The sequence below is a fragment of the Amblyraja radiata genome, chromosome 1 (genome assembly GCF_010909765.2).
Source record: "Amblyraja radiata isolate CabotCenter1 chromosome 1, sAmbRad1.1.pri, whole genome shotgun sequence".
NCBI lineage: Eukaryota > Metazoa > Chordata > Chondrichthyes > Rajiformes > Rajidae > Amblyraja > Amblyraja radiata.
In genome coordinates, this window is record NC_045956.1 from 119,917,915 (window position 1) to 119,945,378 (window position 27,464).

Genomic DNA, 27,464 nt, shown 5'->3' on the forward strand with positions numbered 1-27,464 from the left:
TTACACACTTGTGGCCTATATATATAATTTTCCAAGCATCTTGTAATCTAAGTATGTTTTGCTCTGATATGACACGTGAGGGGAACGGAAGGAAAAATTAACCTTTAAGAAAGAATATTCCATCAGCTATTTACACCACGTTGTGAAGGAGATTCAAATTATTATTCAAAGTATTATTAAAGAAAATCCAGAACAGAAAAAAACTGCTAATAAAATGTATTTATTTTTAGCTTCTTGAAGAAAAAATGTTAGAAAATGTTTTATTTCAATCAGATTCATCATGCAAATTTGTACCATTGTGGACTGCATCAAGCTGCTTAAATATTAGCAGACATTGAATGACGTTGTAAGAATTTATCATATGTATGCAGTTTCTAATTTTAGATTGCTAAGGCTCATCTTCTCTCTTTTTTCTCTTTCATGATCTTCTTACTTTCCTCCCTTCTTCTTTTATTCACTGGATTCCGAGGATCATGTATTTCAAATGTGTCTTCATCTTGCATGGTTGCATCTTTTACTTTTCTTGTTTGTTCTTCAAACTGAAGGACATGGGACATCCTAGATTGAAAGAAATCAACCATAATGTAAGCACATACAATTATCCTGAATGATGAATATGTAGCATTTTTAAATACAAAGATAACTGTAATCACCCATAATTATTTTGATGTACATTATATATTGTAGGAAAAAAAATCTTCAGAGGAAGTAATTAATTATTGACATGGGGCAAATGTAATAACAATTAAATATAATTTAAGATGCAGTCGCCTTTTATTCATACACCAAATAAATAGTTAATTCATGTAATCTACCAACTAGAAAGTAATGCATTTCTAAATGTATCTTCTTCAAAAGTCTTTGGAAACAATTCCAAAATAAAAACAAAATTAAAATCCCCTTCTACAATAACATTTTCTCCAGGCAGGGAGTAAGGGGAGAACTATTGTAAGCACACTAATGCCACTCCAAATAAACTCTAAAGATATTTAGATGAATTCACGAATACAGAATCCAGGTTAGTAATAGATGAACAAATACCTCTTCACTGATTTCTGAAGAGATTCACCAGGAATGTAATTGTCTGATTACTTTTTTCTATTGCATCACAGCAAACCAGCAATACCATCTTGATTTGAGAGTGCAGAATTCTACAGAGCTGGAGTACATACTGAATGCATAAGCTTCTGTTCGGTTCCATATTATAGACACAAGCCTAACTAACATTTGTTGCTGATGAGATGAAAATAAAAATAAATGAGCAAATTCTCATCACAAGGGAACATCACATAGCTTGCTATCTATTAGAATTTCTCAATCTGATTATCTGCTCAGCCTATGCGATGATATCAGTGTTGCTGGTTCCTTGAGATCCCATATGTCATACTGTGCCACTGGGATCAGTTAGGGAAACTTCCTTTGAAGTTTCAAATAAGATAAACATGAAGGTCTCGACCCAAACCATCAACTATCCATGTTCTCAGTGGATGCTGCCTGACCAAGTGAGTTACTCCAGCACTTTGTGTCAATCTTTGGTTTAAACCAGCATCTGCAGTTACTTGTAGTTCCTGCAGTTCCTTGGATTTCTACAGGGCATTGTGCTGGGAGCGCTGCTCTTTTTACATTGTATATTAATGATTTGGATGAGGGGATTGAAGGCTTTGTGGCCAAGTTTGGGGATGACACGAAAATAGGTGGAGGGGCAGGTAGTATGGAGAAAGCAAGGACTCTGCAGAAAGACTTGGATAGGTTGGGAGAGTGGCAGATGGAATATAGTGTCGCAAAATGTGGAGTCATGCATTTTGGTAGTAGGAATAAAGTCGTTGATTACTTACTAAATGGGGAGATAATCCAGAAATCGGAGATCCAAAGGGACTTGAGAGTGCTGGAGTAGGATTCCCAAAAAGTAAATCTGCAAGTCGAATCGGTAGGAAAGAAAGCAAACACAATGCTAGCATTTATTTCGAAAGGGCTTGTATATAAAAACAGGGATGTAATGCTGAGGTTCTATAGGTGCTGGTCAGGCCGCATTTAGAATAGTGTATGCAATATTGGACACCATATGTAAGAAAGGATGTGCTGACTCTGGAGAGGCTCCAGAGGAGGATTAAAAGAATGATCCCAGGAATGAGGAGGTTAATATATGAATATTTAGCAGCACTGGGCCTATACTCGCTGGAGTTTAGATGAATGAGGCGGGACCTCATTGAAACGTACAGAATGGTGAAAGGCATGGATAGAGTGGATGTGGAGAGGATGGTTCCACTAGTGGGAGTCTAGGACATTAAAGGACGTTCTTTTAGGAAGGAGATGAGGAGGAATTTCTTTAGTCAGAGGGTGGTGAATCAGTGGAATTCTTTGCCACAGAAGGCAAAGTCAGGGGATATATTTATGGCAGAGATAGACAGATTCTTGATTAGTACGGATGTCAAAGGTTATGGGGAGAAGGCAGAAGAATTGGGTTAGGAGAGAGAGATAGATCAGCCGTTATTGAATGGCAGAGTAGACTTGATGGACCGAATGGCCCAATTCTTATCCTATATTTTATGATCTTATGGTAAAATTATACCATCTAAATATATCTAGTTCAACTGGCAGATTTTTTAATATATATAAATTAATAAGCCTTGGAAAATTAAAAAAAACTAGCAAGGAAAAGAATAAAATCATGATATTATTGGTTGCATAAAGCTACCAATCAAATTGAAACCATTATCATGAAAGCTAGCTTACTAATTAAATATCGAGCTGCACATCAGTGCATTTAATAAGATGAAATGCTTTATACTAGGCATAAATGGAGAATAGGTGATGTACATGCAAATACAAAAATGTCTTTGGAAACTTGGGTACTTACCTTCAAAAAGACGTAATTGTAATTGGGGTATTTATATCGAACATTGAGGTCGATTCCAGGACTTAGAACTTTAAGGATTGATAAAGGAGACTTACAGAATGAAAGTTTATTACTGGGAAATTAAATAGGAGGCAAGATTTCTAAAATGCCCAAAATGTGTAAAAGACAAGAATTAATAAGCTTCAAGTAAAATAGAGAGCAGAGAGCCCATTAACCATCCTGCACCCCCATCTTGATGTTGGGAACAAATGCACATTCATTTGAAAAATAACTGAATGTAATCAAATTAATAAATGGCATATAATAATTACTATGTGAAAGGAACAACATTTCAAATGTGATTTAAAAAAAACATTTTGTAGGATATAAATTCAGAGGAATCATATGGAGAGCATGGATATAAGAATAGTGAAAGTTTGACTGAATATTTGTGCTGATAGGAAGTGATTTTCCACTTCTTGAATAGGTTATGTGCCAGAACCTGGATAACATTTCCTGTTCATTTTATATGGTTACGTAGAGAATAACAAACCACAAATTACTCCCCCTCCCAAAAAAATGCAGACCACTGCATAGTTTGCAGATAAACACAATGAATCTAGTTGTGTGGAATATTCACAGAAATCAAAGCATGTAAAAATATAGCAGATAAACTACTCTGCTTCTTCATAATCTCTGCGATGTAAAGTCAAGAAATTTAAAGCAGCTTCCCAGTTTCCTAATAAAATTGTTAAGTGGAACTTCAACTCATTGGTCAACCTGGCATAAACAGTAGTGAATTTAATGCCCAACTAAGTTAATGATATTCATGGCGTGCACAGACATTCACTTTCCAGTCTTTGTTTATCTTTAAGAAGCGTCATCACTGATTCTGGTGATAATAAGTTTTACAAAACTCTTAACTGAAATGATGCATAATTATCAATTATTTTCAGATTGCTTGCTTTTTATTTCTATATAAGAGCAAATTTGCTGCCAAGATTTGCAGCAGAATTGCTAGCAGATATACTCTTGACTTGGTAATCACATAGCACATGACAGTGCAGCTTTCTACTAATTAGGGAATTGCTCCCTGAGTCCACTGAAATCAATGAGATGTCAGTTGCCAGGAGAAAGGCAAGTTTCTATTTGATTTATTTAAGTAAGTTTATATGCTAAAATTACTTTATATGGCACATGCTTTTTTACGACATTAACTTTTTGATACAAATTTTTAATTGATTTTTACATTTTTGTTTGGTCTTGGCTGATTCTAAATGTTAGTGATGGTCAAATACCTTCAAATTAAAACTGACGTAAAATAAACTGGGGACTGTGGGAAGGAGCCTTGCCAGCAGTCAAAACAGAATGGAGAGTCACCAGAGCTAGCTCCTTGTGTTGAAGCAAGTTCTGCTGAACCTATACAACTGTTGACATATTAGGAGACAGACTCGCATTATAAGACTCTATCCTGGACCCACCTGGAAGAAATAGTATAGTCCAGAGCACAGATTATTGGTAATCTCACAGCAGTGGAAGATGTGTGTGTGTGTGTGCGTGTGCGTGTCTGTGTCTGTGTGTGTGTGTGTATAAAATGTGTTTGGATATTCAGAATTTTGTCAATTGCAATCACATTAAAATAAATGTGCGTGACTAGATGCTACACTTGGAATGTCATGACTACCCCCTTGGATATCTCTCGGCTTCTGCTGTGGTTGTTAGCAGACACGTTAATTTGTTTAACAGCCACAATCCTCACAGCTTCCTGGTTTCATCATCCAGAATTATAGCTTCTTAACAAACCTACTATGCTACACATGCTTATCAATATCTGTTAACAGTTAATTTTGCAGTGCAATAACACATGGCCTCAAACCACAGTTTGTTTTCTTTGCTTTTGAAGAAAAAAGTCATCTCCTTTGAGAGAATGTTTAGACATAGACACAGATGGAATAGTTTACATTCATGGCCCAGACTTGACTTCCAGTGTCTGACCTACTATAACCCACATTCTATTAGTGGGCCTCTAAAGTCATTGAATGCTTCTTGTTCTAAACCTCCCACCAGTGCTTTCTGCAATACTTCCGCTCTTGTACTTTACTGCTCTCCTATCAACTCAGGTTTCATTAGGTGTTGTGTATATCTCCTGATTTGTTTGAATTTCTTTGTAACCAGTAGTTCTCGAAGTTTTAAATCTAATAAGCAGTATTAAAATGTCAGAGATACAAGTTAACTTTCTGCTCGAAGTGCAGATTAAATGGCTTAACTGGTTGTTTTTAATTATGTTGCGGCACTGAAATTCAGCAACTCAAGTTTTATTATCACAAAGTGCTGTTGGAAAATAGCTTTCACTAATTCACTGGTGAAATCATCTGACATCTAACATACATACACGCTCATTAGACAGTTGCATTATAAATCTGGAATCAGATTGGATCTTAACTACTGATATGCAGCATAAAATGCACAACAAATAAGCTACGAGCTCTGAACTGCAAAAGACTATATTATTATTTGTTATTTGCACTGTATTTGTTATTATTGAACTTTTTATTTTTTTTCCCGTTATATCCAATGTTTACATTCACATATTCTGTTGTGCTGCAGCAAGTAAGAATTTAATTGTCCCGTCCGGGACATATGACAATAAAACACTCTTGACTCTTGAAAATTACAGTCTGTTCTGCTGGTACAACATCATTGGAATTTTCGCTTTAGGGAGCTCGAAAAACATCAAGACAAACAAGTGTTTTCATGCTAAAGGCAAAATCATGATCACATCTACTGTATTTATAATGATCCAAGGCAGAAGAAAACTTGATTTACTCTGTCATAACATGCAGTATAGTAAATGAAATACAAAAGAACATTAAGAGAAAATTAACCCCCATTTATTGAGATAATACACATGATGCCATCTTGATTTTGATATTATTGATATTACTTTAAATGTATCCCAAATACTTACTAAAAAGGGATTATAAACCTGGAGACAGAGTGGATCCTAACTACAGATATACAGCAATCTCCCTGATTAATGCATTCTATGCTTTCACTGAGCAGAAGACCAATTGGGCGAAGACATCTGTCCCACTGAAAAGAATGTGCCTTTTCCCAGAGTCACTGTTGCAGAAGTGAGATCAGCCTTCCTCAGAGTGAACAACGGAACACAACTGAGGCCTGGCCGCATCCTAAAGAACTGCACGGACCAACTAGCATAAGTGTTCCCAGACATCTTTAATCTCCCTCTACTCTATTATAGTCATAAAGTATTTTAGTATGAAAACAGGCCCTTCGGCCCAACTTGCCAACACCGGCCAACGTCCCACCTGCCTGCACTTGGCCCATATCCCTCTAAACCTATCCTATCCATGTACCAGTCTAAGTGTTTTTTAAATGTTGCATTAGTACCTGCCTCAAGTACTCCTTCCAGCAGCTTGTTCCATACACCCACAACCCTTTGTGTGAAAAAGGTACCCCTCAGGTTCCTGTTAAATCTTTCCTTGATATCCACCAGTGCTTCAAGAGGCTCGTTGTGGCACACAATAAATCCAGCCTACCAAGCAACTTTGACACAGTATAGTTTGCCTACCACCACAAAAGGTCCACGGCTGATGCCATCTCCATGGCTTTACATTCATCGCTGGAGCATAAGAAGGATACCCGTGTCAGACTCCTATTAATAGACTACTGCTCTGCTTTTCAACCATGCACATCTCCAAACTCGTGAAACTTGGTGTCAGCAAACCCCCTGCAACTTGATCCTTGACGTCCTGACCAACAGACCACAATCAGTGAGGACCCTCTAGGATAATCCTCAACAAAGATGTATTCTCAGCTCCTTAATAAACTCCTTATACACTCATGACTGTGCAACGAAATACCAATACAACTCAATTTACAAGTTCAGAGATGACACTACCGTAGTGAGTCGGATATCAAATAATAATGCAGGAGGGAGAATGAGAATCTTGTAACCTGGTGCCAAAACAATCACCTCTCCCTCAATGTCAGCAAGACAAAGGAGATTGTGATTGACTTCAGGAAGCAAAGCAGTACACACACCCATACATTGATGGCGCCAAAGTAGAGATGGTCAAAAGCTTCAAGTTCTTAAGTCTGTCTTGCTGACATTGAATAAATATTACCAGCAAATTGTCCTGGACCAGCCACATCGAAGCGATGGCTAAGAAAGCACACCAACGCCTCTACTTTCTTAGAAGGCTTAAGAAATTTGTCATATCCCCAACAACCCTCCCCAACTTCTACAGATGTTCCATAGAAAGTATTTTATCAGGATGCATCACGGCATGGGTTGGGAACAGCTGCAAGACCGCAACAAAATCCGTGTAGGGTTGTGGACATAACCTGTGACTCCATCTAAACTTCACACAGCCTTGGCAAAGCCACCAACATAATCATGGACCACTCTCACCTGGTCACTCCCTCTTCTCGCCTCGCCCATCAGGCAAGAGGTACAGAAGTTTGAATATGCACATCTCCAGATTCAGAGACAGTTGCTTTATCACTGTTATTAAGCAACTGAACCATCCAATCATGGGCGGAAATCCTGGGGGGGGGGGGTCGGGGGACGTCCCTCCCAGGTTTTGAGAGGTGGGGGACAATCTTCCCCATGTTTTGTAATCCAGATTTTGAAATTCGATGAAAAAAACTATTAAAATCTGCTTTCTGCGAGAGTGGGGGTGTCACTGTTAAGTGCTTGTTAAATCTCTCTTTTAACATCGTATTAACATGATGTGTCACCAATTGTGATTTGACCTTCACGTATTACTGAAGGTATTCACGGAGAATTTCTTAAAGCTGTCTGATGCGGTTACAATTACCATTTGAACTAATTGGATGTATTGGTGGATGGGATAGATTTAAAACACGTATCGGATTTAAACTGGTCAGGTCATTAAGGGCTCCGGTCGAACGGGTTTCCTGGCTGGCTTGCAGGTAAGAGATAAGTTTTTCCCATCTCTCTCTCCCCCCTTAAAGGTTCGTTCTTCTGTTTGCCTTTATTTGCTTCAGTTTTATTTGTTTAAGTGTTATTTGTCACATTGTAGCTTTTGAAAGATTCAAGCGTGTATCAGACGCTTTCTAAGGGCTGAATCGGCCCGTTCGCGGAACCTTTCATCGCCCGGCACAGCTTAAAATCAAGCTGCTGCATCGAGGCGATTGAGGCTCCCGATTTTAAGCTGCTCCGGGCGATGAAAGGCCCTGCGAATGGGCCGATTCAAGCCCCACGATTCGGGGTGGACGAAGCTGCTGTTGCTGGAGTTCGGAGTCGGTCACCAACCAGGACAGCTCCCGATGTTACCGTCCACAGGGCCCAAGGACTAAGCCTCGTGTGTGTGTGTGTGTGTGCCCACCAAGAAATTGCATCCCCCCCATGTTTTGACTGCGATTTCCGCCCCTGCATCAACTCATCAGCGAGAATGCAGTCATAAGGTCATAAATGATAGGAGTAGAATTAGGTAATTCGCCCCATCAAGTCTAATCCGCCATTAAATCATGGCTGATCTATCTCTCGCTCCTAACCCCATTCTCCTGCCTTCTCCCCATAACCTCTGACAACCTCAGTCCTGACCTCCCATCTACCTCACTGAAGACCTTTGAACGTTAAACTAGCTTTAATCATGTCTGTTCTTTGACTGCAGAGCATGCAACAAAAAGCTTTTCGCTGCACGTCAGTGCACACGACAATAATAAACTAAACTAAAATTAAACTTTAAAAAACTTCTCTGGAAATGCTTTTGGTCAAAAACATTTCTCACTTCTAAGTAGAAACGCTTGCTGGTTTGTTCTAATGTTGGACCTGCATACTGGTCTGTCAGCCTATATGGAATTTCAAGCATCAGGTTTCAATCTTGCACATTGGCTTTGAGCAGACTTAGTTTAGTTTAGTTTAAAGATACAGTTTGGAAATAGGCTCCTTGGCCCACCGAGCCCGTACTGGCTAACTATCACCTGTACACTAGTTCTATCTTATCCCAGTTTTGCATCCTACACACTAGGGGCAATTTACGGAAGGCAATTAACTACAGCCCTGCATATCTTTGGAAGATCTTGGTCCATCACTTTCAGCATGGAAACAGTGGGGAACTTCATGTCACAACTTGTGGAGTTAAGCATCATTACGCACTGGATGACTAATGTTATGTCTTTCACCATACCACTTGCAAAAGCCACTTAACACCCTAGCTCTGAAATAAAAGCCTTGCCTACTGCCTTACAAGTTTGATTTGATGACAATGTCGATGTCTCAAGGTACCTAGTGAATGTTAAGGCAGATAATGACTTTGGCAAGTGTGTCCAGCTTCAGCTCCTAAAGGACCATGTTGGGGCACTGGAGAAGCAGCTAGATGACCTCAGGGCCATCCGGGAAAACAAGAGTTTCCTGGACAGGACCTACAGTGAGGTAGTCACGCCGAGGTTACGGGAAGAACCAAGGTGTGTGACGGAGAGAAAGGGTAGAAATCGTGGAGTGCAGAAGACTCAGGTGGCTGTGCCTAATGAAAACAGGTACGCCCTCTTGGGAACTGTCCGGGGAGACGATGTTTCCAGTCCGAGCGGCTCCAATCCTGGAGATGGGACTCGACCGGCAAGACCGACGTCGGGCAGAGCCCTAGTGGTGGGTGACTCGATTTTCCGAGGAGCGGACAGGAGATTCTGTGGCGGGAGACGAGATGCGAGGATAGTCTGTTGCCTCCCTGGTGCCAGGGTTTAGGATGGCACGAGCCAAATTCTGAACGTCCTCGAGAGAGAAGGTGAACAGCCGGCAGTAGTTGTGCATGTAGGCACAAACAGCATCGGGAAGAGGTGGAAGGAGGTTCTCCAACATGACTTCAGAGAGTTGGGAAGAAGACTGAAATGCCAGACTTCTAGGTTATCTCTGGATTGCTTCCAGTACCACGTGCTAGTGAGGACAGGAACAGGGAGATAGGGGATCTGAATGAGTGGCTGAGGGGCTGGTGCAGGGAGCAAGGATTTAGATTTATAAACCACTGGAATCTCTTCTGGGGTAGGGGTGACCTGTACAAAAGGGACGGGTTACACCTTAACTGGAGGGGGACCGACATTCTGGCAGGCAGGTTTGCTAGGGCTACACGTGTGGGTTTAAACTAAATAGTGGGGGGAGGGATTGGCAAATTGGGAGTAGAAGGATGGAGTTGAAGGGGAAGTGGCTACAGGAAAAATTACAAAAAATTCTCGAAATAATGGGAAGGAAAGCTTGAGAATGGACAACAGAGTAAGGTCAGGGCCAATTGCAAGGGGGGAAGTGAATACGGAGGTCAAAGTACTGTATATGAATGCGCGAAGTATAAGGAATAAAGTGGATGAGCTTTAAGCTCAGTCAGAAACTGGCAAGTATGATGTTGTGGGAATTACTGAGACATGGCTGCAAGAGGGCCAGAGCTGGGAACTGAATATTCAAGGGTATACCTCCTATCGAAAAGACAGACAGGTGGGCAGAGGGGGTGGGGTTGCCCTGTTGGTGAGGAATGAAATTCAGTCCCTTGCAAGGGGTGACATTGAAACAGGAGATGTGGAGTCAGTATGGATAGAACTAAGGAATAGTAAGGGTAAAAGACTAATCTACAGGCCCCCAAACAGTAGCCTGGACATAGGGCGCAAGTTGAATCAGGATCTCGAGATTAATGAGCCATTAGGAGGCAGTGACTATAACATGGTCAAGTTTAATCTACAACTGGAGAGGGAGAAGAGTAGATCGGAGGTGTCAGTGTTGCAGTTGAATAAAGGGGACTAGGGGGCCATGAGGGAGGAGCTGGCTAAAGTTGACTGGAAAGATGCACTAGCAGGGATGACAGTGGAACAAAAATGGCAGGTGTTTCTAGGAATAATACAGAAGATGCAGGATCAGTTCATTCCTCGGAGGAAGAAAGATTCCAAGGGGAGAAAGGGAGGACCATGGCTGACAAGGGACGTCAGGGACAATATAAAAATTAAAGCGAAGAAGTACAACGTAGCAAAGATGAGCGGGAAGCAAGAGGATTGGGTAATGTTTAAAGAACAACAGAAGATAACCAAAAAGACAATACGGGAAGAAAAGATGAGGTACGAAGGTAAACTAGCCAAGAATATAAAGCAGGATAGTAAAAGCTTCTTTAGGTATGTGAAGAGGAAAAAATTAGTTAAGACCAAAGTTGGACCCTTGAAGACCGAAAAACGTTGCCTATTTCCTTCGCTCCATAGATGCTGCTGCACGTGTTGAGTTTCTCCAGCATTTTTGTGTACCTTCGATGTTCCAGCATCTGCAGTTCCTTCTTAAACACAATGGCAGATGAGTTGGTCAGGTACTTTGGATCTGTCTTCACTAAGGAGGACACAACCAATCTTCCTGATATAGTAGTGGCCACAGAATCTGGGGTGACGGAGGAACTGAAGGAAATCCACATTAGGCAGGAAATGGTGTTGGATAGACTGATGGGACTGAAGGCTGATAAATCCCCAGGGACTGATGGTCTGCATCCCAGGATACATAAGGAAGTGGCTCTAGAAATTGTGGATGCATTGGTGATAATTTTCCAATGTTCTATAGATTCAGGATCTGTTCCTGTGGATTGGAGGGTAGCTAATGTTATCCCACTTTTTAAAAAAGGCGGGAGAAAGAAAATGGGGAATTATAGACCAGTTAGCCTGACATCGGTGGTGGGGAAGATGCTGGAGTCAATTATAAAAGATGAGATAACCGCACATTTGGATAGCAGTAACAGGATCGGTCAGAGTCAGGGGAAATCATGCTTGACTAATCTTCTGGAATTTTTTGAAGATGTAACTAGAAAAAGGACAAGGGAGAGCCAGTGGATGTAGTGTACCTGGACTTTCAGAAAGCATTTGATAAGGTCCCACATAGGAGATTAGTGGGCAAAATTAGGGCACATGCTATTGGGGGTAGTGTGCTGACATGGATAGAGAAGTGGTTGGCAGACAGGGAACAAAGAGTAGGGATTAACGGGACCCTTTCAGAATGGCAGGCAGTGACTAGTGGGGTACCGCAAGGCTCGGTGCTGGGAACGCAGCTATTTACAATATACATCAATGATTTGGATGAAGGGATTAAAAGTAAAATTAGCAAATTTGCAGATGACACAAAGCTGGGTGGCAGTGTGAACTGTGAAGAGGATGCTATGAGAATGCAGGGTGACTTGGACAGGTTGGGGGAGTGGGCAGATGCATGGCAGATGAAGTTTAATGCGGATAAATGTGAGATTATCCACTTTGGTAGCAAAAACAGGGAGGCAGATTACTATCTAAAAGGCATAAAGTTGGGAAAAGGGGAAGTACAACGGGATCTGGGGGTCCTTGTACATCAGTCTATGAAAGTAAGCATGCAGGTACAGCAGGCAATGAAGAAAGCGACTGGCATGGTGGCCTTTATAACAAGAGGAATCGAATATAGGAGCAAAGAGGTCCTTCTGCAGTTGCACAGAGCCCTAGTGAGACCACACCTGGTGTATTGTGTGCAGTTTTGGTCCCCTAATTTGAGGAAGGACATTCTTGCTTTTGAGGGAGTGCAGCGTAGGTTTACAAGGTTAATTGCCGGGATGGCGGGATGTCATATGCTGAGAGAATGGAGCAGCTGGGCTTGTACACTCTGGAGTTTAGAAGGATGAGAGGATATCTCATTGAAACATATAAGATTGTTAAGGCTTGGACACGCTAGAGGCAGGAAACATGTTCCCGATGTTGGGGGAGTCCAGAACCAGTGGCCACAGTTCAAGATTAAGGAGTAAGCCATTTAGAACGGAGACGAGGAAACACTTTTTCTCACAGAGAGTGGTGAGTCTGTGGAATTCTCTGCCTCAGAGGGCGGTGGAGGCAGGTTCTCTGGATACTTTCAAGAGAGAGCTAGATAGGGCTCTTAAAAATAGAGCACAGGGGATATGGGGAGAAGGCAGGAACGGGGGGGGGGGGGGGGGTACTGACTGGAAATGATCAGCCATGATCACATTGAATGGCGGTGCTGGCTCGAAGGGCCAAATGGCCAACTCCTGCACCTATTATCTATTGTCTATAGATACTAAAGAAATCAATGGATGTTAGGGTATAAGACGTCGGTGAGGCCTCATTTAGAGTATTGTGTTCAGTTCTGGGTACCATGTTATAGGAAAGATGTTATCAAGCTGCAAAGGGTACAAAGAAGATTTACGAAGAGTTGCCAGGACTAGAGGGTCTGAGTTGTAAGCAGAGGTTATGTAAACTGAAATTCTATTCCTTGGAGCACAGGAGGATGAGGGGTGATCTTCTCGAAGTGTATTAGATCATGAGATGAATAAATCGAGGACCAGATGACATAGGTTTATGGTGAAGGGGAAAGGATTTAAGAGGAATCCGAGGGGTAACTTTTTCACACAAAGGGTAGTGAATGTATGGAACAAGCTGTCAGAGGAGGTAGTTCAGGCAGGGACTATCCCAACATTTAAGAAACAGTTAGACAGGTACATGGATAGGACAAGTTTGGATATGGACCAAATGCTGGCAGGTGTAACTCGTGTAGTTGGGACATACATGTTGGTCGGTGTGGGCAAGGTGGGGTGAAGAGCCTGTTTCCACACTGTATGACTCTATGTTAATGCAGACATTAAAGATCAGTCATGATCTTATTGAATGGCAGGGTCAAGCACCGAATTACCTAATCCTGCTTCTAATTCTTATCTTCTTACGTCACGTAGTTAATGTTAGTAACGTGTGCTTCAAGAGAAAATTAGAAATGCTAATTATTCTAAAGAGGAACAACTATGATTGTGTGGAACACAAATCCGCTGACTTATCTGTTATGATCTGAACAATCCCACTGGTTTGTTGCTGTTCATGACAACATGATGCAATCCAAAGCAAGGTCAGCTAGGCTTTTTAAGCATTTAAGCAACCATTTTAGGAGCTGCTTTGTATTGTTCCTGTATTTATTAACTATAGCTCTACTTTCAACACCATAATCCCGTCCAAACTCATATCTAAACACCTGGATAGACACAAAATGCCGAAGTAACTCAGCGGGACAGGCAGCATCGCTGGATAGAAAGAATGGGTCATGTTTCATGACGAGACCGTTCTTCAGACACTTCTAAACACCTGGACCTAGGAATCAGCTCCTTTCTCTGGCTCTGTAGTCTCAAGTTTCTGACCCATAGGCTACAATCAGTGGGCAAAGGTTGCAACATCTCCTCCACGATAACTTTCAACACTGGTGCCCCGCAAGGATGCATTCTCGGTCCTCCACTATCTATATTACTAAATCTCTGATCTTGACCACTTTTGGCCGACTGTGCTGCGATTTCCGAGAGAACATCGCCACCTACGACCGTCATTTTTGGCCACCTCGCTCAGAGCCCCCCTCCGCCGTATGAGTGCGGAGGATTTTTTCCGTCGATGAAAAATGAGAGGGATATTAATGTTTTTACAAAATTCCCCATTCACTCTGCTGCCCCCGCTGGCGGCAGGGGGAGGGACTATAAAACCAGGAAGCCTCACTTAGTCTCTGCCAGACCCAGGAAGCGAGAGGGTCATGGCTCTCTGAGCTGCGAATAACACTGAACGCACGTCTACTCCACGGTGAGTCCCCTCGATGCGGCTGTAAAGTGGCTGCAGCCCTTTTTAAAAAGTTTGTGTTCACAAAATGAATTTTGGTTGTCGGGTGTCTGCAGCCCAATTGTTTGCCTCGCCTTTTTAACAAGTTTGTGTTCACAAAATGAATTTTGGTTGTCGGGTGTCTGCAGCCCAATTGTTTGCCTCGCCTTTTTGACAAGTTTGTGTTCACAAAATGAATTTTGGTTGTCGGGTGGCTGCAGCCCAATTGTTTGCCTTGGCTTGGCTTTTAAAATTGTTGCAACAGTTGGATGCCTGCCCAAGCATCCAAATGGCCCACAATGTCTATACTAGCCCTCTGGAAACCAGTACCTTCAGCCCGCAACACCCATACTAGCACAACATACAGCCCCCCCCCCCCCACTGGCGAGCAGTATTGGAATTGGTGGAGAGGTGGAATATTGCGTTGGTGACCAGCCCTCCCGTGTGATGCTGGGACCCAACGGGTCCCACTTAGTCTAGTACTTCCTATATACTCACAACTGTACGGCCAAATTTGGCTCTAACTCCATCTACGAGTTTGCAGATGACACCACTGTGGTGAAACTAAGTATAGGAAGGATATTGAAAACATTTTGACATGAGGACTTAGGCCCAAGCCTGCACTGATCATCAAATGGCCATTTACACTAATCATATTTATTTTAAATGTCCCTATGTTCTCATCAACTCTCACCAGATTCAATCATTTACTTCCACACGATATGTGATTTACCGAGGGGTACTGAATTTTAGATTTATCATATGTTTGGTCTTAGTGATCTTCTGATTTTATCAAAACTCCGAAATTAATAGTCTATCAATCAATGAAACATAAAGTGGGAAAGCAGATTACGATACAAAAATATTTATCTAACATAATTTAGCATAGACAATGAGGAGCAATTTTGTAACTCTGAGGCCCAATGCACTCAATATATAATTATACAAAATATTGTAACCAGGGTATCCCCAAATGATCTCAACTAATTATTTCTGCTTTTCATCCATCTGCTTCTTCAATGGTGAAATAATATATGATGGGGACCATTAAGAGCAAAAAGAGTCTTTGTCTATCGTCAGTAAATATACCAAACAGCAAATCAGGCACGGAATTAACAATTTCAAAATATTTTCAAAGTAACATGAAAATAATCCAAAATTATAGGCACTCTTGTTTGACAAACAGAATAAATATTCTTTCATTCATTTAACTATGGCAAAAAGATGCAGTTATGGCTGTTGACTTTAGAAATCTGATCACCTTGGCAGCATCAGCATGACCCAACAGCCTACCTTTATATTTTTCACCTTTTTACTCCAAATACCATTGTTTATATTTGACAGACATAACATTGTGTAACCAAGACTACAAACTTCACAATTCATTTTATGTAAAATATATATCAATTATAGTGTCATTAAATCTTCATTAATAAAATCAATTTCCATTAGTGCATTAGTGCTAAATGAACCACCTGTGTTTCATTTAGCATGAGAAACATTTTTCCAGATCACCTCTTGGTCAGTCTACGCACTGATCCAGGAAAATTGGTGATTTTATAATGTTTCTAGTCATAACCCATAATTATAAAATAAAAACAAATAAAATCAGGCACAAAACTATCATAATGGCAGTGCTGGCTCGAAGGGCCTACTCCTGCGCCTATTTTCTATGTTTCTAAAATTGGAGAGAATATTTTATTATCGTAACATTAATCCGATAAAACTAAAACCCTGCTCTATTTAAAATAATTTTCCCATCTACTGGTTAATTTTTGAATGCAAGTTAATTAGTCCCTAATATAACATTCTGTTCATTATATTTGTGATACAAAGTTTTCTAAAACAAGAGCTATAAAGACATTTTACTTCAGTTTATCAAAAATTAAGACGTCAGAAACTAATGTTGTTACATTGAATAGGAAAAGACCAGGGCTGACAAGCCAACAGCTTTGTAAGTTCATATTTTGTTGCTAAGAAGAGATCTTACTTCTTCATCTTTACATCAAAATGTTCAATGGCTTGAAAGCTGGAATTGTCTCCATTACCTTTTCTATCTATTCATAAGTAGAGCAACCATACCTTCAACTACCTGCTCTGGCAGATTATTCCATATACCCAGCATCCCGTGTGAAAAAGTTGCCTCTAAGGTTCCGATTAAATCTTTCCCCTCTCACCTTAAACCTATGTCCCCCGGTTCTTGTTTCCCTACTCTGGATACAAGAGTCTGTATGTGTACCCTATCTAGTCCCCTCATGATCTTATATACCTCTATAAAATCATTCCTTATCCTCCTGCACTCCCTGGATTAAAGTCCTAGCCTACCTTACCTTGGCCTAAGCTCTGGCCCTCAAGTTCTGGCAACATCGTCATAAATCTTTACTGCACTTTTTGTGAAGCATTTTTATATTATATTTCTTTGTGAATCATTTTTTATATCTGGCAACTATATCTCCTGACTTTTCATTCTTACAAATTATTGCTAGCTTACAATTATTTAGTTTAATCATGAATTGATAATACATGAATACAAATCAAACTCTAGCTCCAGAACAATTAAATATTTTTTCAGATTAGATGAATACATGTATTTCATAAATTAAATTTGATACTATTTCTTTCAATAATCAAAGAAAAAACCTGGGATAGACACAAAAAGCTGGAGTAACTCAGCAGGTCAGACAGCATCTCTGGAGAAAAGGAATAGGTGACGTTTTGGGTCAAGACCCTTCTCGAACCGAAACCTCACCTATTCCTTTTCTCCAGGGATGCTGACTGACATGTTGAGTTACAGATTTTTGTGCCTACCTTCGGTTTAAACTAGCATCTGCAGTTTCTTCCTACACACAAAGAAAAAACCTGACATGTTTTTCAAAAAAAAATAATCTACACCTACACTTAATGTGGTATACAGATGGCTTCAGCCTTATGCAGCATGGCCCACTTTTAATTCCCTCTGCAGTGGTCCAGCACGCAAATAAGCTTTAACCCACTGCTATCACACTCAATCATAAAATAAATACAAGATGCACCCATTATCAATTAACCAGGCACTGAATCAGGGTAAGGCTCAAGAAATTCTCATCTGGTTAATCCTGTGAACCTCCTCGCCAGTTTCTTGTGCAAGTTTATAGGGCTGCTTCAATGAATTTGTAAAATAAAAGCAACCTTAAAGTCAATCAGCCAAGGCAGTCAATGTTCATCATCAGCAGGACAGACCCCCAGAGCCACCACAAAAATGTTTTAAGCTGGATGGTCATAAAGGCTGTAAGTGTAAAACTGTGACATCAATATTATCAAGCCTCGGCTTCAGGACTAAGAAGCCCTCGATAATCCACCTACTACTCCCAATTGAAAATCAGCAATTCTCCATCACTTGAAGGAAGTGTTTTGGGAAGCATTGACAGTCTCTAGAGGGACCATTGTTGGCACAGTGAGCATGAATTACCTAATGCAGTATTAAACTTAAGGGAACTGCTTACTTGAACTTGTTCTCACCAATGTGCCTTCTGCATTCCTTTCTCCCCAGCAAATACATCAGCAGAGATTATTGTGAAGCCATTATGAAGACCAGGTCAAAAAATCGCACAAGCTCTCCCGATATCTGCCACAAGGATGATGTTGAAAAAAACTGGTAAAATGGCATTCAGACAATTTATGCCATTTACCCAGAATTTCTGCAAGTACCCTATAGAGTTTATGGAAGATGAGAGACAGAACGGGTAAGACCTCAACCTTATTTTCATAATTGGGATACCTCCCATTAAGAAATTCTGCGGTGAAAGCTAGGTATGCTAACCTGACCAACCATTGGCTCCTGTTGCGTTTTATCAGCAGCAGAATTATATTCTGTCTCAACCTATAATTTCTTGGTACTATATACAATGGCAGCTCCCGCATGTGTAATATATGGAAAGTCGATTTAACTGTGCATATATGACAAATAAAGCACTACTGACAACTTTGTTCCTTTATCAACACTAAGCTGAGAGACCAACTCCTGGTCCACATGGCATGTTAAGGTTAGCACCAGGTATCCCACAGAATGATATGAGAAATGGTCAACAGCAATAGTATACTGTCCCATCCAACCTATTCCATTCAATAGTGATGTGACAGCATGTCATGTATTCTATCACACGGGGATACTGTTCATTACAATGTGCAGGGAGGGAATGTTTGCTTGTATTCTACAGCATTTGGCTTTATTCAGAACTCATGTGGTATTAATCCCAATTTATCGAAGTATTTGGACCACATCCACATATTAATTTAATCAGGTAAGCGTTACGTAATGACCATATTAAAAAGATTAGCCATTTCTTACTGATTGTCAAAAGGTTGAATTAACCATAACAGAAGAATGGCTGAATAGCTCATAACTCAAGGTGACTGTTCATAACTATCCCCCCCCCCCCCCCCGTCAAACCAACTCCATGACTCCTGGGTTAAAATCAAGAAAGTGAGGGAATATTCACGATTTCTCTGGTTGCTCACACACTCAAGATGCACAACATCATCCTGAAAAGAACAGCCCAAGTGATCAGCAACCCTACTAAATGGACAATATCTTCCCAAGTCCACACTGACTGCAGCCTGTATAAGCTTAAGAATGCACGTCAGTAATTTGCATACCTGTTCCATGTTCCCTTTTGCCGAGTGGTACAAGAGACGTCAGATCGTAGGAACACTATCACCTCTATTCTGATCCAAAGCTGCACCCACCCAACAATATGATGGCACAAAAGACTGCAAGTGCTGGAATCCCAAGAAAAGATCAAACTGCTGGCTGAACTCAGCAGGTCAGGCAACATCTGTGGAGAGGAATTGGCAGGTGATGTTTTGGGTCAGGAACTTTCTTCAAGGCTGTACAGGAAGAAGTGTAGGAAGAAGGGGAGGAGGGTAGAAAGAGGTGGGGAAGAGATGGGGCCAGGAGCTGCAAATGATAGGTGGATTCAGACAAGGAAGGGTTGATTGGTAGATGCGTCCAGTGGGTGAAAGAGTAGAGATAGTCACAAAGGCTGGAAACCACAGGGAAGCAAATGGTGGAATCTGATGGGAAAGGAAGGTGAGGAGTAAAATGTAGAACCAAAGGGAGAGATGTGTGAGAGGACCTAGGTAGATCATAAGAGAGGTTGAAGGCCGGGGGGAGGGGGGGGGGTGAAATCTGAAATTGGGTAATTCAATGTTCACACCATTAGCTTGTAGGCTACTCAAGTGGAATAGAATGGCACAGTGGAGAACCATTGCGTCGTAGCACCAGGCTGTGCGGAGATTTAGGTTCTTCGTGTCCGCTTTAGTTTTCTCCGGGTGCTCCGGATTCCTCCCACATTCCAAAGGAGTGCAGATTTGTAGATTAATTGTCTGCTATAAATTGTTCCTAGTGTGTAGGATGCAAAAGTGGGGGAACATTCAAGTTGGTGGTGAAGTTGATGAAACTGAGAATTCTGCACACATGCAGGAGTCAGCGCAGTGTAACAGAGAAAGAGTTGGGGAATAGTGCCGGGATATGTTTGGAACAGAGTGTTGAACTTGGCCAATGAAAAAAAACAAATATTGCTGGGGCCCAGGTAAGAATCCATGGCTATATCTTTGATTTGAAGAAAATGAGTGGAATCAACAGGTTCCATTAGGCAAAGGGGAGTGTCAGTTGTTGGGAATTGGTTGGGTCTCTGTACCAGGAAGAAACAGAGGGCCCGGATGGGGAATGTAACTGTAAAGAAACTGGATGTCCATGGTAAAGATAGGGCAGTGTGGGGTTGAGGAATTGTTAGTGATGAAAAGCATGTGATGATGGACATAGGGGGACTAGATAGAGTTGAGGTATGAGGCTGCAGAGGGGGAGATAGCCAGGAGTGATGAGATCTGCGATGGTTTGGGAGAGTCGCTTGTTGTCTGTTCTTGCATACTTTCTCCTGCCTACACCATGACAATGATTCCACCAACTAACATCCTTTCCAATTCCCAATATTCATTTCCATCTGTCTGTCATTGGCCTGGTCCACTACCTGAGTGAGGCCATACCCAAATTTGAAAAATAGCACCTTGCGGGTAGCCTACAATCCAATGGTATGAATGTTGAATTTCAATTTTTGGATGTTTTCAGTAGTGGGAGAGTCGAGGACCAGTGTTCATAGCCTCAGAATGAAAGGACGTTCCTTTAGGAAGGAGATGAGGAGGAATTTGAGGGTGGTGAATCTGTGGAATTAATTGCCACAGAAGGTTGTGGAAGCCAAGTCAATGGATATTTTTAAGGCAGAAATAGATTCTTGATTAATACGGGTGACAGGGGTTATGGCGAGAAGCAAGAGAATGGGGTTAGGAAGAAGAAATAGATTAGTCATGATTGAATGGTGGAGTAGACTTGATGGACCAAATGACCTAATTCTGCTCCTATCACTTATGAACTCTTTCTAGCAGCTATCTCTCCTTTACCCCAGTCTTGAAGACTAGTCCCGAATTAAAATGTTATCAATTTATTTCCCTCCACAGATGCTGCCTGACCCGGTGAATCCCACCAGCAGTTTGTTCTTTGCGCCTACCCAACATTACTTTGCACAGATATGTGTCAAGTTCATGAATCCAATTGTTGGCAAATTGCAACAATTCAGAAAAGGAGCTCACTGCCACCTTCTTCCTGCAAAAAAAGAAAAGCAAAAGCAGACATTTGCGACTGATTTTGGTGTTGAAAAAGATGTCAAGGAGAATGAGTTAAATGAAAAAAAAAACATTGCAGAAGTCGTCACTGGTTCCAGTGAAATTTCTTGGCTCCCTTTGTCTAACCAAACTGCATGTCACTGTGACATTAAATGAGAGCTGAAACAAACATTTCAAAACTGAAGGAATGAAACATCACCAAACATTTTCCAATATTGCAGAAGACACATTTTTCTGAATATCAACTTATGACAATGAAGTTAATATTCTACTTAATTGAATGCTCAAAATGTTGAAATACTTCAGGAAAACATTTTTAATGGAGTTTCTGGAATTTCCAATCAGATCTCTTTTTTTTGTTTCAATAAGGCCCAATTGCCACATGACTTTTACAGTTAACATTATTACCCCCATGTGTTTCAATGCAAAATAAACTGGAATTAGGCAATAATGATCACACAACAGCTACAATACTTAATTTGCACAAAAAGTATCCAAAAATATATGAAGTCATTTATGCTCCATCTTGCAGGTATAAAACAAATGGAGCAACTTGTAGAAAGCAAACAAATAAAATGTCTAACATGTTTTTTTAATATTTGAATCAAGATTTTACAACTAAATCTGACATTAAGAATTACATAATAATCATGAATGAAAGTAGTTGGATCACAAGATTAAACAAAATTATTTGCTCTGTAAACGTATGGCAGACCACACAGCTGTTTGTCTAGACTTCAGCCTTTCTGGGTTCCTTCTCCTACTAAGTATTTGCATTAACCTCATATATATTGTGCAAAAAAAAATCAAAATATCTACACCAGTACTTAAAAAATCAACAAGGTCAGCACAACAAATATATAAAAGATGTGAGCATTTATAAAAATGAGTGTGCATTATCTGCCAGTTAAATCCTAATGTTGTGGTTTGAGAGGGGATAAAGGGAATTAGAGGGAGGTATTGGAGGTAAATGGAGAACACGCAGAAGGCATTAATGACATATTCAAATGTAAACTTAATTGAGACTAACTTAAGGGATTGGTTTGACAATTGCTTCTAACATACTCTAATTTCAGAATATTTACATTTAAATTAGATCACATTTTAAGTTGTTAACAGGACAAGATTGCTTCCTGCTGGCTAGTAGTAGTATATCTTTATTGTCATTTTCCTGAGTACTCACATACCCAGAGGAAACAAAAAAACGTTGCTCAACCAGTGTCCATTCAGTGTGCAGTAAAAAATAAATAGAAATAAAAATACATATATCATGAACAAATTAAACACTCTACTCTCTACTAACCATCACAGAATGCAAAATCTTACATAATACATCAAATTTCATACCACAAATAATACAGACGCAAGTAAATAAAGAATCTCTGTATTTATTTTAAGTTTAATACCGTTACTTAGTAGTAACAAAAATAAAAATTGCATCATTAACTGATCAACTGAAGCAGAGAACCACACCTTTTTCAAAGTTACTTATAAGTCTGTCTCTGGTATCTTTTAGTATTCTAAATTAAACTACTCACCAGTTAATATGATTTCTCCTTGTTAAATGTGGGCCCTCAACTTTGATAATTTCTCCTCCCCAACTCTTATCAAGACATTTAAAGCACTTAATTAGTGATTGCCGTGAAATGCTGTACCCAACTGTCAGCATTTCTATGTTCATCTCCCACCAAGTTAGGGATTTCCACATAGGATGTCTCAATTTTGTGGCTCAAATTTTGATCATCCATGAGCAGCCAACCATACTCTGACATGGCACCAATGTTGGGGAATCTGCCATTTGAGCTTGTGTGGCATAGTTTTGCTCCCTTGCAGCTCTAGTAATCTAATTTCAATTCTGGGCACAGATGATGCCTCAGTTGAATTTCTCCATCCTCTTTGTGACTGTGTGGGTTTCTACCCAAATCCCAAAGATGTGCTGATAGTTTCATTGGCTACTGTAAATTGCTGATAGAGACGAATCAGAAAGAATTGAAGGGAGAGAGGGAGAGAGAGAGATGAGTTTGTTGAAGTATTCATTGGCATGCCAATTTTCTTCAAACTTCTAAGAACGTAGATACGCTGGTGTAACTTCTTCATGATTGCATCTATGTCCTAGCCCAGTGAACGTGAAGCTGCTAACTCTCTGCTGACCCACCAGTGAAAACTGGGTCAAAGACTAATTCCTTATTTTTTTTACATTCAGCGAGAGGCTGTTATGGCACCAGTCACCAGGAGTTCTATCTCTCTCCTGCACGCTGGCATCAGCACCGTGATTCTGCACACAACTGTGTTGTCATCAGCAAATGTATACATGGCATTGGAGCAGTGCTTAGCGAGAGAGTCATGGATGTAAAGACTGTAGAGTATGCAGTTACTGCAAATATACAGCCCTGTGATGCAGCTATGTTAATGGAAGAAGGAATGCATCTGTGCCTGTAAGAAGTAAATTATGTTACTGATCCACTGACTGAGGTCTGTCAATGAGGAAGTTAAGGATTAAGTTGCAAAGGAAGTTACTGAAGCCTAAGATTTTGTGGAACAGTTTGTCAGGGATGAAAGTTTGATGCCAAGCTGTAGTCAATGAACAGCAATCCAATGTATGTGTTCCAGTTATTCCAGAGCAGGGTGGATAAACAGTCAGATAGCATCTGCTGTTGATCTGCTGTGACAATAGGCAAATTGAAGTGGTTCCTGGTCATTTCTAAATTAATAGTTGACTCTTATCGTAAAAAAACCTCTTGAATAACTTAATTACTGTGGATGTTATCGGATTGTAGTTACTGAGGCAAGTTACCATGCTCCTCTTGCGATGTTTTGAAGCAGGTGGGAACCTCAGTGCGCAGAAGTGAGATTGAAGATGTCCTTGAATATTCTGGCTAGTTGGTCCACTCAGGTCTTTAGTGCATGGCCAGATAGGCCACCTGAGCTACATACTTTGTGTGGATTCACCCTCTTGAAGGATGCTCTGATGTTGACTCAAAGACTGAGATTATAGACTTGTCATGGGGTGTGGAGGCTTGTGTAGGTTTGTCGTTGTTCTCCTTTTCAAAACTTACATAAAAGGCAATCTCATCAGGAAGTGATGCACTGTTGCCACCTATGTTACCCATTTTTGGCTTGTTCAGAAGTAATATGCCCCATCACATTTGTCGATTGCCCATCCGTGACTCCAGCTTAGCCTGGAAATGTCTCTTTACGTTCTTGGCGGCTTCAAAAAGTCGTAGCTGGACTTGCATGATAGTGGATTGCCAATCTTAAAAATCAGAGGCTAGTCCTCAGCAGAATTTGCGCCTCCTGGTTCATCCAGGGCTTCTTTTTGGGGAAATGCGGATTGTTTTTGGAGGTACACACTTGACCACGCATCTCTTTATGAAGTTGGTGAGGATGTGGCATATCTATTCAGGCCCGCTGATAAATCCTACGACATGGCCCAGTCCACCGATTCGAAGAAGTCTCACAATTGCTCCTCTGATCAGCACTTCTTAGTCTTCTTTCCTGGTGCAGCAATTTTCAGTCTCTGTTTATCGGCAGGAAGAAGAAGCACAGGCAGGTGGTCAGATTTTCCAAAGTGTGGGCATGGAATGGAGTGGTAGGTGTTCCTGATGGTGGTACAACAGTGCTTGGGTCCTCTGGTATTGAAGATAACATACAAGCAATATCTATTCACTCAAATTTGCACGGAAACCAATGATGCTGGGATATTTTAAAGATCTTAATTGGAAAAATGTAAGTTAACATAGATCAAACATGATGCAGAAAATTATAGATTGCAAGTGAGGTATAAAAGATCAATCTAGAGGCTCTGTAGGTCAAATTCCACACAAGGATTCACACTATTTCCAAAGCTATGCAAATAAATCCTTGGCAGAGAATATTACTGCAGCAGGAGATGTGTTTGTCACTGGATAGGAATTACAATGTAAATCTTGGCAGAAATTGATAGAAAATGCAGAAGCAGCCCACTACAGCAAAAAGTGTATGTAGAGAAGAGAAAGGAGCTGAATTAGGCTGTACAAAGTTCATGACTTCACAAATCATTGAAAATATTCAAGCTTACGAACATAACTAAGATACTAAATGGGTCAGAAATTGAAAAAGGAGATGCTATAAACATCTCTGTAATTAATCACCTGGTCCATTGAGGTGTTACTTCTTAAACTGCTTGACAGGATGGTAGATTCTGGCAAAAGTCGCTGCTATTTCCACCTTTACGTCCCTCAGCATCTAGGATGCATCCTCTTGACTGCTTTACTTTGAATAATACCAAACTTTGAAACACCTGTTCTTTATCTATTTCTTGCTTATTAACTTCATCCTTTACTATGACAAAGTTGTATTTTGTGCTTTGTGGAATTGCTGTAAAATCCTCATGCAGTAACATCACCATGATCTAGTCAAATCAAACCAACGATTTGATTTCCTTTTTGGTACAAACTAATTTCTGGGGCAGTGTTTGCAGAATAAAGATACCTCACCTAAAATGTACTATTACCAAATAGTGAGCACTGTTTGTTTAAAAACAAATAACACCAGGTTGAAGATTACTTCTTAAATTATTGTATAACGATATGCAGGGTGCTTGTTAATAGAACTCACCAGCCTTCATCATCTTCCCCTTCTGGTTGAACTACATCTTCCTCTGGAGTTTCTGAGATTGCTTTTGTAAGCTTCGATTTGAATCGATCAAGCAATGCCAATGTCTGTGAATAGAAATGATTAGTAATTAGGAAAAACAAAAATTGAAACCTGTTATAAATCTGTTATATTTGGCTCTTTAAAATAAAACCTTTTTCTGCACTTCATAAGGTTTGCTTTTATAGAGTCAGTCTGAAGAAGGGTTTCAGCCCGAAACGTTGCCTATTTCCTTCACTCCATAGATACTGCTGCACCCGCTGAGTTAAGCCAGCACTTTTGTCTACCATGGAATTAGGCCCCATGGCCCACTTGCCCACGGTGACCAACATGTCCCATCTGCACTAGTCCCACCTACCTGCATTTGGCCCATAACCTTCTAAGCCTATCCTATCCATATATCTTACAAAATGTCTTTTAAATGGTATGATAGTATCTGCCGCAACGACCTCCTTTGGCAGCTAGTTCCATATATCCAACAATCTTATATTAAAACGTTGTCCCTCAGGTTCCTATTAAACCTTTCCTCCCTCACCTTAAACCTATGTCATCCGATTCTTGATTCCCCTACTCTGCTTTAAAGACTTTGTGGATTTACCCTATCTATTCCTCTCATCATCTTATACACCTCTAAAAGATCACCCCTCACCCTTCTGTGCCCCAACGAATAAAGTCTTAGCCTGTTCTACCTCTCCCTATAGCTCAGGGCCTCAAGTCCTGGCAACATCCTCGTAAATCTTCTCTGCAACCGTTTCAGCTTAACATCTTTCTTCTAACAAGGTGTTCTAAATGAGGCCTCATCAATGTTTTGTACACTTTGTACATCCTCCTAACTTCGATACGCAATATTCTAACTAATGAAGGCCAATGTGCCAAAAGTCTTCTTGACCACTTTATCTACCTGTGATGCTACTTTCAAGCAATATGTACCTGCACCCCTAGATCCCTCTGTTCTACGCCCTGCCATTCACTGTGAGTCCTGTCCATAGATCCCTGAATCATGGACTACAAGAGCATGGAGGTTAAGATACAACTTTGTAAAACATTGGTTTGGTCAAACTGTAGGAAGGATGTGATTGCATTGGAGTGGGTGCAACAGTGATTCACTCGGATCTTGCCACGGATGGAACATTTCAGTTAAAAGGAGAGAGTGGATAGGTTTAGTTGTTTCTTCTTAGTGTAGAGGAGGTAGAAAGGGATCCAGAAAGAGATGTGCAAAATGAAGGGACAGAAAGGGTGTATAGGAATAATTTTTCCCTCATAAGACATATCTAAAATGAGACAGCATATGTTTGAGGTGAGGAGCAAAATGTTAAACGTGATCTGAGGAAAAGCTTTTTTACCCAGAGAATAGTTGTAATTTGGAGTATACTACCCAAGAAGATGTGGAGCTGAGTGATTTTATAAGATTTAAGCAGTATTGGCATGAACGCTTGAAAGGTCAAGGCATGGTAAGTGACAGATCAAGTGCAGGTAAATGGGATTAGTATAGATGGCTAATTGATGATTGGCATGAATACTGTGGGCGAAAGGGCCTGAATTTGTCCTGCATGATGCTACAAAATAAGGGGATTTTCATTAACAGCTATTGGCATCGAGACTACTGAAAACTACAATTTTGGTTGCTACGAAGGTCTAGCCCAGTCTCTTTCTCTTCAGTAAAAATTGTCACCACTGATCATAAAAGGATGAAAGTTTATTTGATAAGATATTTCTTAAGATGATTTCATAATCATATTTCAAA

The 27,464-nt window shown here is 40.6% G+C and overlaps 1 protein-coding gene across 1 annotated transcript in view; it reads right to left on the bottom strand.

Annotated features, from left to right (window-relative positions):
- Positions 1 to 201: 201 nt before the first annotated feature.
- Positions 202 to 27,464, bottom strand: part of cwc27 (CWC27 spliceosome associated cyclophilin) — a 199,290-nt gene continuing 172,027 nt past the window's right edge. The window contains exons 13-14 of the mRNA XM_033029888.1: positions 25,685 to 25,788; positions 202 to 558 (exon numbers count right to left, since the gene is read on the bottom strand). Coding sequence (XP_032885779.1) covers positions 396 to 558; positions 25,685 to 25,788 — 267 coding nt within the window. The 3' untranslated portion in view covers positions 202 to 395. The remainder of the gene's footprint in view (positions 559 to 25,684; positions 25,789 to 27,464) is intronic.